Below are 9,828 nucleotides of genomic sequence, written 5' to 3'. Positions count from 1 at the left end.
TGCGGTTCCATTGTATCTGTGGTTCTGCATCTGAGGATTCAACCGAATGGGGATTGTGTGGTACTGCCACATTTACTATTGAAAAAAATCCGCCTATAACTGGATTCGTGCTGTTCAAATTCACGTTGGTCAAGGGTCAGTTGTATTTAGACCATTTACACTTAAGGTGATTATTAGTATGTTAGGGCTTGAGCCTGCCATTTTGTTATTTGTTTTCTATTTGTTTTCTCTGTTTCTTTTTCCTGTTGCTCTTTTTCTGTCCTTCCTGTGGGTTATGTAAGCATTTTTTAGGATTCTATCTTGATTTATTGATGGTCTTTTGGAGAGTATTGCTTTATACGGTTTTCTTAGTGGTTTGTCTGGATTTTATCATATAAACGTGTGACATACTGGTATCTCTTTTCCCACTTTGAGGGAAGTGTGGAAATCTTTCTTCCATTCACATTCCTTTATAGGCACTGTCTTGAGCATCAGATGGTGTTTTGGTTTTTATTTCAATCATCATATATGATTTAGAAAACCCGTAAGGAGCATAATTTATTGTATGGACCCATATTTCTGCTCTTTCTATTCTTTCTTCCTTCTTTTTCCTCCAAGATGCTTTCCTTTTTAATTTCCTATCTATTTGAAAAACTTCCTTCATTATTCTATAAAGGTGTGTTGGCTAGCAATGAATTCTTTTAATTTTCCTTCATCTGAGATTATGACCACCACCGTCATATTGAAGTAGCTCCCAAGCATCGACTCATTGTATCTGTTAATATTTTCAAGTATATTTCTTCAAAATGACTCTTTTAAAGGGACGTAGTTTTAATGCTATTATTACAACATAAAAATTAACTAATTTCTTAACATATAGCCAGTCATTGTTCAGTCTTCCAATTAGCTCACTCTTTTTAAAAATTATTTGTTTAAGATCTAAGTAATGTCCACAGATTTCAGTTAGGTTGGCAGATATCTCTCTCTTTTTAAAAAAAAAATTTATTTTATTTATTTTATTTTTGGCTGCGTTGGGTCTTCACTGCTGCGCGCGGGCTTTTCTCTGGTAGCAGCGAGCGTGGGCTTCTCACTGTGGTGGCCTCTCTTGTTGCGGAGCATGGGCTCTAGGCACGCGGGCCTCAGTAGTTGTGGCTCGCGGGCTCCAGAGTGCAAGCTCAGTAGTTGTGGCGCACGGGCTTAGTTGCTCTGCGGCATGTGGGATCCTCCCGGACCAGGGCTCGAACCCGTGTCCCCTGCATTGGCAGGCGGGCTAATTTATTTGTTGGGGAAGCCTGGTTGTTTGTCCCACAGAATCTGCACAGTCTGGATTTCCCACCGGCATCCTCACGGTGTCATTTCCTCTGTTCCTCTGTCCCTGTGTTTCCTGTGAACTGGTGGGTAGATCTGGACCTTCCCGACTAATTTCACAGCCACGAGCCACATGTGCTGCCTAGCCCTTGAAATGTGGCCAGGACACATTAAGATGCGTCGTGAGTGTAAAATGCACAATGGATTTCAAAGATTTAGCGCTGAAAAAGAATGCAAACTAGCTTGTTAATAATTCCTTAATGTTCATTACATGTTGAAATGATATTTTGTATACATTGGGTTGCACAAAATAGCCTCAAATTGATTCCATCTGCTTTTACTTTTCGACTGTGGTTCCCAGACAGTGTGAAATTATACACCTGACTTGCATTGGCTTTCCCTAGACGGTTGCCGATGATGTAGGTGGTGAGATGATCCCTGGGGTCGTTTTAACTTAGAGGAGTTTTTGTATTTTGATCAGACCTTACTTTATTGCTTTTGCCTGTTGGGCCTTGTTAAATGGGCCGTGTCTACCCGCAGGTTAGAAATGATTCTCTCAAAAGCATCGCGTGACGAAACTCTGGTTTGTCTGTTGTTTTCACCTTGTTCCTGATTTGGTAGGACTTGAATTTGCAAGGGGAGTAGCTAATCGAGTTCACAGTGCCCTGCAAAAGCCTCTTCTCTGATGCGGTTAGAGGCAGAGCTGTTCACAGGCTCTGAGAACTGTGTTGACGTGGCGAAGTCTTCTCTGGCGCTTCGGCGGGGCCGGCCCCGTGGGATGTCCTAACGGCCCGTCTCTCGCAGGGACGATTCTCTCAACGACTGTCGGATCATCTTTGTGGATGAGGTTTTCAAGATTGAGCGCCCTGGCGAGGGGAACCCCATGGTGGAAAACCCGACGAGAAGTGAGTTCCGATCCCGCCCCTCTGCGGTGGGCGGGCAGGGCGCCCGGTGTGGCGGGGTCCTGCCCGAGCTGACCCCGTCCTCCCTTGTCCAGGGAAGAGCGGGCCCTCCTGCAAGCACTGCAAGGACGACGAGCGGAAGCCGTGCCGCATGTGCGCCTGCCACCAGTGCGGGGGCAAGCAGGACCCCGACAAGCAGCTGCTGTGCGACGAGTGCGACATGGCCTTCCACACGTACTGCCTGTGCCCGCCTCTCAGCAGCATCCCCACCGAGGAGGAGTGGTGAGTGCTCGGAGGCTGCCGGCGGCCCCGCGCTGACGGTGGGGGGCGGGTGCGAGGCCTGGGCCCCAGCTCACCGCAGGGAGGAGGCAAGGCGGGCAGGAGCGCAGCGGGTGTCCCCGGCACCGGAGGGGACAGTCGTGACGCTCGGCTGTGGTCTGAGGACCCCGGCCTGCTAACGGCAGTGGCTGTCGTTCGCACCATCCCCTCCCCGTGGAGGTGGGGAAACCGAGTCCGCGGCAGGGAGCGGGTGCCGTCGAGCTGCCCTGTGCGTTGGCCACGTGCCGGCTGGACTTGGCCTCGCCGTGGGAGGCGCTGCCATTACCAGCGGGAGGGCGTCAGGGTCCGTCGTCCACCACGGGCGCCACTCGCCACACGCGGCTACTTCAGATGTGGCGCGTGCGACCGAGGAACTCGCTTTCTTATGTCACGCTCGTGGATTCAAGTACGGCCCCCTGCCGCCGCCCCCGCCCCCGCCCCCCTGCCCCGGTCTCGGACGCACGGGACGTCAGGGGGCCGCCACTCGCCACACGCGGCTACTTCAGATGTGGCGCGTGCGACCGAGGAACTCGCTTTCTTATGTCACGCTCGTGGATTCAAGTACGGCCCCCTGCCGCCGCCCCCGCCCCGGTCTCGGACGCACGGGACGTCAGGGGGCCGGAAGGAGGCGGCCGTGCAGCCACGGGCAGAGGGTGACGTCCCTGTGGTCGCAGGTACTGCCCCGAGTGCCGGATCGACTCCAGCGAGGTGGTGCAGGCCGGCGAGAAGCTGAAGGAGAGTAAGAAGAAGGCGAAGATGGCGTCGGCCACGTCGTCCTCGCAGCGGGACTGGGGCAAGGTGAGGGGGCCCCACGCCCCGCGCGCCCCTGCCGCCCCCCACGCCCCCGCGGCCGTTCACGCTGCTCTCCCCTCTGTTTTGGAATGGACAGGGCATGGCGTGCGTGGGCCGCACCAAGGAGTGCACCATCGTGCCGTCCAACCACTTCGGCCCCATCCCGGGCATCCCCGTGGGCACCATGTGGAGGTTCAGAGTCCAGGTACCCGCGGACGTTGGGCCCCGGGGCTCGGCCGACGGGCGCTGGCCTTCCAGGAGCCCCTCCACTGGGGAGGGCTATCCCAAGGGCAGGAGGCTGGGGGTTCACGCCAGGTCCTTCCCTGGTGTGGCTAGGACTCGGTCTCTCGGGGGCAGAGGTTCTCATAACAGGAGTGATGCTTTCAGTGGAAGAGTCAGGCGCTGGCTCCAAAGGCGGGAGCGAGGAGGGCCGTCGAGCAGCGGCTGGTCCAGGAGGTGCCGCTTATTTCTCGGTGGTGTTCACAGGTCAGCGAGTCTGGGGTCCATCGGCCTCATGTGGCAGGCATCCACGGCCGGAGCAACGATGGGGCGTACTCCCTGGTCCTGGCTGGAGGGTATGAGGACGACGTGGTAAGTGTGGGGAGCTGGTTTTGTTTTTATGTAATTGTGGCAAATACCCAGTGTAAAACTTAACCATCTTAATTATTTTTAAGAGCACAGCTCAGTACACTGAGCACATTCACACTGTGGTGCAGCCATCCCCACGGTCCGTCTCCAGAACTTTCTCATCTTCCCAGACTGAGACTCTGTCTCCAGAAAACGCTGACTCCCCACCCCTCCCCCAGCCCCTGTCCTTACCATCTACTTCCTGTCTCTGTGGATCTGATTTCTCTACGGACCTCCTGTGAGTGGAATCACACAGTATTCGTCCTTTTGTGTCTGGATTCTCTCACTGAGCATCCTGTCCTCAAGGTCCATCCGCGGTGTAGCGTGTGTCAGAATCTCCTTCCTTTTTAAGGCTTAACAATATTCCAGTGTGTGGACAGACCACATTTTTGTTTATCCAGTCATACATCAGTGGATGCCTGGGTTGTTTCCACATTTTAGCTACTGTGAGTAATTCTGTGAACCTGGATCTGCAAAAATCTCAAGTCCCTGTTTTCAGTTCTTCTGGGTGTAAAGAAGTGTGAGTGCTGGATCATATGGTGATTCTGTTTTTAGTTTGTTGAGGAGCCGCCCTACCGTTTTCCACAGCAGCTGCACCATTTTCCATCCCCACCAGCTGTGCACAGGGTTCCAGTTTCTCTGCATTGTCACCGACACTTGTTATTATCTGTTTCTTTGGTAGTTGATCCTGACATCCTGATTCTTTGACAGTTGACATCCTGATGGGTGTGTGTGGGTTTGTTTTGAGTGGGTCTCTCCTCTCCTCTGCGTGGAGGGTTCAGCCTGCCCTCCGTATCTGTTTCAGGACCACGGGAACTCGTTCACGTACACAGGTAGCGGTGGACGAGACCTTTCTGGTAACAAGCGGACTGCAGAACAGTCTTGTGATCAGAAACTCACCAACACCAACAGGTTTGCAGAATCGAGTGTTCCTATTTCTTCACCAGCACATGTCTGTCTGCCTTGTCCTCTGGTGGCTTCACAGGGGAGGGGATGGGTCCCGTTTGGGGCTTTCATGTGCAGGCAGTTAGAGTCCCATTAAGGGTGTGATGGAACGTAGGGACCACGGATGTCCATCTCTACCCTACTCTGTCCACCTGTGAGTCACTCAGATGCACTGAACCAAACTTTTCCCCCAAAAGGCCAGATAATAAACGTATTTGGCTTTGCTGGCCGCGCGGTCTCTGTGGCAACCACTCAACTGCCGTCATGGCACGTGAGCAGCCACAGAGCACATGCAGAAGAGTGTGGACAGCTCTGTTCCAGTAGAACTTTATCTGCAACACCACGAGGTGGGCAGGAGTTTGCTGAGCCTCGATTACAGGATGGGATAAAGCATAAACAGCATCACAGAGCCCAAAGGAAAAGACAGAGATTTGATGACCTAAGTATTATAAATTACACCAATAAAACCCATAAGTACAATGAAAAGGCAGGTCGCTCTTGGGGGAAAAGTCTGCCGCAGCCATGACACCTGATGTTGGTTATGCCCTTATATGTAAAGAGCTGTGTTGCAAATCAGTAAGAAAAACTAACGGAAGAAAGCAAAGGACATGCAAATCATTCTGCCAGGTAACACAGATCTACAGTGGCCATGAAAATTTGTTCACCTTTAGTGATCAAAGAAATACACATTGAAGTAATGATGAGATACTATTTATTTATCCTGTAAAGTTGGCCCCAAATTCTCCAGTGTTGAGAAATGCCAAGGCATAGACTAGCGTTCCACTGTTGGTAGAAATACAAATTGGTATTTCTTACTTTCCAGAAAGCTCTTTGCCTAAATATATTTTTTAAAAAAAGAGGGAAGGGTTCATTTTCATGCCTGTATTAGTCTAGTAAAATATTTAAATTTCACTAGCCATTTAAAAAAATCTCATTTTTGGGACTTCTCTGGTGAGCCAGCGGTTAAGACTCCGTGCTTCCACTGCAGGGTGTGTGGGTTCGATCCCTGGTTGGGGAACTAAGATCCCGCATGCCACGTGGTGCAGCCAAGAAAAAAAAAAATCTCATCTTCGGAGGAGATTTAACAGTGTGAGGAACTGCTCGTGAGCAGTGATAAAAGTCTGGACTTAGAACTCTAAGAAATCCGTTAACAACTGCCATCCGCACAGGAGAACAGCTGTGCGTTGGCAGCTCTCTTTCTTGCTCACCTGAGGAAGGTGGCGGCGTTGCATCAGATGCTGAGCTGACCTCCAGTCCACCGACCCCAGGCCTCTGTGCCCTTTGTCGGGATAGGCCTGCCGGCCCAGCCCGCGTTTGTGTGCCACCTGCTTTCTCCTGGGTGACGTCTTCCCCCACATCGTGTTAGTGTCCTGTGGCTCTAGTACCAAAACACCACAAACTGGGTGGTTTAGAACAACAGGAATTTATTCTTGCCTAATTCTGGAGGCCCAGAGTCCAAAGTCAAGGTGTCTCGGGGCCGTCCTCCATCTGGAACCGCCAGGGGAGGGTCCTTCCTTGGTGTCCCTTGGCTTGTAGATGTGACACTCCAACCCCTGCCTCATTCTTCATGGGGCCCTGTCCCCTGTGTGTCCTTTTTTAATTTTTTTTTTTTTTAGTTTTAATTTTTATTTTACTTATTTATTATTTTTTTAAAAATAAATTTATTTATTTATTTTTGGCTGCATTGGGTCTTCGTTGCTGCGCGCGGGCTTTCTCTAGTTGCGGCGAACGGGGGCTACTCTTCGTTGCGGTGTGCGGGCTTCTCGTTGCGGTGGCTTCTCTTGTTGCAGAGCACGGGCTCTAGGCACGCGGGCTTCAGTAGTTGTGGCTCGCGGTCTCTAGAGCGCAGGCTCAGTAGTTGTGGTGCACGGGCTTAGTTGCTCTGCGGCATGTGGGATCTTCCTGGACCAGGGCTTGAACCCGTGTCCCCTGAATTGGCAGGCAGATCCTTAACCACTGCGCCACCAGAGAAGTCCTAATTTGTATTTTTAAATTATTTATTTTTAAAATATTTTCTTTTTTTTTGGGCCATGTCACGGTGCGGCTTGTGGGATGTGGGATCTTAGTTCCCCGACGTGGGATCGAACCCGGGCCCTCAACAGTGAGAGCGCTGAGTTCCCATCAGGGAACTCCCTCAGTTTCCCTTTCCTTATAAGGACACCGGTCATTGGGTTCAGGGCCCACCCTAACCCATTCTGACAGCCTCAAACTTGACTTCATCTGCAAGCACCGTCTTTCCAAAGAAGGTCACATGTTCATGGGGCCGGGGGCTTGGGACGCGACCCCCTCTCTCTGGGGGACACAGTCCAGCGTGTGGGCCCGGCTCTCCCCGCAGGGCGCTGGCTCTGAACTGCTTTGCCCCCATCAACGACCTCAAAGGGGCCGAGGCCAAGGACTGGAGGTCCGGGAAGCCGGTCCGGGTGGTGCGGAATGTCAAGGGCCGCAAGCACAGCAAGTACGCCCCCATCGAGGGCAACCGGTACGACGGCATCTACAAGGTGAGTGGGGGCCCCCGTGCCTGCCCCCCGCCCCTGGCCCCCAGGTCACTGACCCCACGCTTCTTCCCACAGGTCGTGAGGTACTGGCCCGAGAAGGGCAAGTCCGGCTTCCTGGTGTGGCGCTTCCTCCTGCGCAGGGATGACGTCGAGCCGGGGCCTTGGACCAAGGAGGGGAAGGACCGGATCAAGAAGCTGGGGCTGACCATGCAGGTGCGTCCAGGCCTGTGCTCGCAGCTGGAGCTTGCGTCCGGAGCCTGGGCGGCGAGCGTCTGAGCGGGGAGCCATGCTTTCTGGGGTTTTTCTCATCCCGGACGACTTCCAGGCTGCGAGCTGGTGACACCTCGCTGGCTATACCATCCCTGTCCTTCAGCCAGTGGATATGGGGGAGGGGTGGCTCGGGTAGGTTTGCGTCTTTGCTTTCGTGATGTTAGAGCTGAGAGCTGGGCTTCCTTATCTGAGCTGTGTTTGAAGAGCTTATCCGAAATCAATCTGGAGTCCGGTCTCCTCTCTCTTGACCAGTCCCCTCCCTTCCCCTCTTCTCCTCCCCCTCTTCCCTGTCTCTTTTTTTTTTTGGGTTTTTTTGACCACACCTTGCAGCATGCAGGATCTCCCTGACCAGGGATTGAACCTGTGCCCCCTTCACTGAAAGGCGGAGTCTTAACCACTGGACCGCCAGGGAAGTCCCCCATCTCTCTTTCTCCTCTCCGTCCATCACCCCTCCCTACCCCAAAAGCAGACAAACCAATAAAATTGGTCTAAATATAGAATAGAGCAAGGTCTAAATGTAAAGGTAGGGTGGACTGATCCCCTGGAGCAATCACTCACCTCTTTATAGTAGCAGAATCCTCCATCTTCAAGAGTTCACCCAGTGCATGCAGAATACGGCTTTTTTGCACTATAATTATGGTGTTTTCTGTTCCTCCTGGTGATCCGATTATTTCCAGCTGATAAGTCGTGGTGGGACTATTTAAGGAATCTTAATTGCTGTTGAGAGTCTGATAGCACCTACCCCCCTCGAGGCCACAAAGAGTTGCCTTTTGAACACACTGGTTGTTCCACAGGGAATTTTATTTTATTTTATTTTACTTATTTATTTATTTATTTATTTATTTTAACATCTTTATTGTAGTATAACTGCTTTACAATGGTGGGTTAGTTGCTGCTTTATAACAAAGTGAATCAGCTATACGTATACATATATCCCCGTATCTCCTCCCTCTTGGGTCTCCCTCCCACCCTCCCTATCCCAGCCCTCTAGGTGGTCACAAACACAGGGACTCTTAGAAGCGGAGGAACTGGGGAGAGACAGCCGTGGGTCAGGCACGTCACTGTTTGGTGAGAGGAGGATTTTTTATTTAGAACTTAAGTCTTCATTGCAAGTTTGTGTTGCTAGAAAAGCTTGAGGGTTTCTTGATGAAGCGTTGGAGAATCGGATGTGGTTGTGGGTGCCTTAGAACCCCATTTCTAATTAGATCATGCCTGATGGGGCTCAGAGGAGTCCAAGACCCATCAGAATCAGGTGGTGGAGCTAAGGCCCTCGGCCAGTGGTGGGTAAACAAAGTCTTCCTGGGGCCCAGCCACTCCCGTTCAGTCCCACAGGGGCTGGGCCGGCTTTCGTCCCCACAGAGCCCGAAACTTTTACTACCTGGCCCCTGGCTGGAAAAGTTTGCCTGCTTCTCATCGAAATGGAAAGATACTAAGACTGTCTTGGGAATTCCCTAGCTGTCCAGTGGTTAGGCCTCGGCGCTTTCACTGATGAGGCCGAGGGTTCAATCCCTGGTCAGGGAACCAAGATCCTACAAGCCGCGTGGCATGGCCAAAAAAATAAAACAAAAGGAAAAAGACTGTCTTCTTTGCTTGATCTGATGGTGGGCCTCCACTGTGCGTTATCTCGCGTTGTCTCGCTCACCGCCGCTCTCCATTAATGTTTGTTCCTGTGAGCTTCTGTGCTTAGTTACTGCTCCAGAGTTAAGTTGGTGGAGGCCTCTGAGCTGAGGCCAAGGGAGCACAGAGTCCGTCTCTGGGGCCCGGCTGGGGACCGGGTAGGGGTGACCGTCGGGTCTTCTCCTCCTCGCAGTACCCGGAAGGCTACCTGGAGGCCCTGGCCAGGAGGGAGAAGGAGAAGGAAAACAGCAAGAGGGAAGCCCTGGAGAAGGAGGAGGACGGAGAGGAGGGCTTCACATCCCCCAGGAAGGGCAAGCGGAAAAGCAAGTCGGCTGGTGGGTGTCTCCGCGGCTGTCCTCGTGCTCGGGGGGGTGGGGTGGGGCCTCCACCCTCACCCGCCCTGCTCTGTCCCAGGAGGCGATGGGTCCTCGCGAGGGGCACCCAAGAAGACCAAGGTGGAGCCCTACAGCCTCACCACCCAGCAGAGCAGCCTCATCAAGGAGGACAAGAGCAACACAAAGCTGTGGACAGAGATCCTGAAGTCACTCAAGGACGGGCCGGTGAGCCCCCCTCCC

At 52.5% G+C, this 9,828-nt stretch overlaps 1 protein-coding gene across 1 annotated transcript in view; it reads left to right on the top strand.

The window, feature by feature from the left end:
• The first annotated feature begins 2,096 nt into the window (after window positions 1-2,096).
• The window catches only part of LOC102991383 (E3 ubiquitin-protein ligase UHRF1), a 13,494-nt gene continuing 5,762 nt past the window's right edge, over window positions 2,097-9,828 (top strand). The window contains exons 1-10 of the mRNA XM_028500084.2: window positions 2,097-2,192; window positions 2,285-2,471; window positions 3,182-3,305; window positions 3,397-3,504; window positions 3,786-3,890; window positions 4,732-4,838; window positions 7,207-7,369; window positions 7,442-7,579; window positions 9,447-9,588; window positions 9,668-9,813. Of these exons, the coding sequence (XP_028355885.1) occupies window positions 2,171-2,192; window positions 2,285-2,471; window positions 3,182-3,305; window positions 3,397-3,504; window positions 3,786-3,890; window positions 4,732-4,838; window positions 7,207-7,369; window positions 7,442-7,579; window positions 9,447-9,588; window positions 9,668-9,813 (1,242 nt within the window). The 5' untranslated portion in view covers window positions 2,097-2,170. The remainder of the gene's footprint in view (window positions 2,193-2,284; window positions 2,472-3,181; window positions 3,306-3,396; window positions 3,505-3,785; window positions 3,891-4,731; window positions 4,839-7,206; window positions 7,370-7,441; window positions 7,580-9,446; window positions 9,589-9,667; window positions 9,814-9,828) is intronic.

Source organism: Physeter macrocephalus, chromosome 2 (genome assembly GCF_002837175.3).
Source record: "Physeter macrocephalus isolate SW-GA chromosome 2, ASM283717v5, whole genome shotgun sequence".
Classification (NCBI taxonomy): Eukaryota; Metazoa; Chordata; class Mammalia; order Artiodactyla; family Physeteridae; genus Physeter; species Physeter macrocephalus.
Note: the sequence above shows the minus strand (reverse complement) of the source record. Positions and strands in the feature narration are given on the sequence as shown.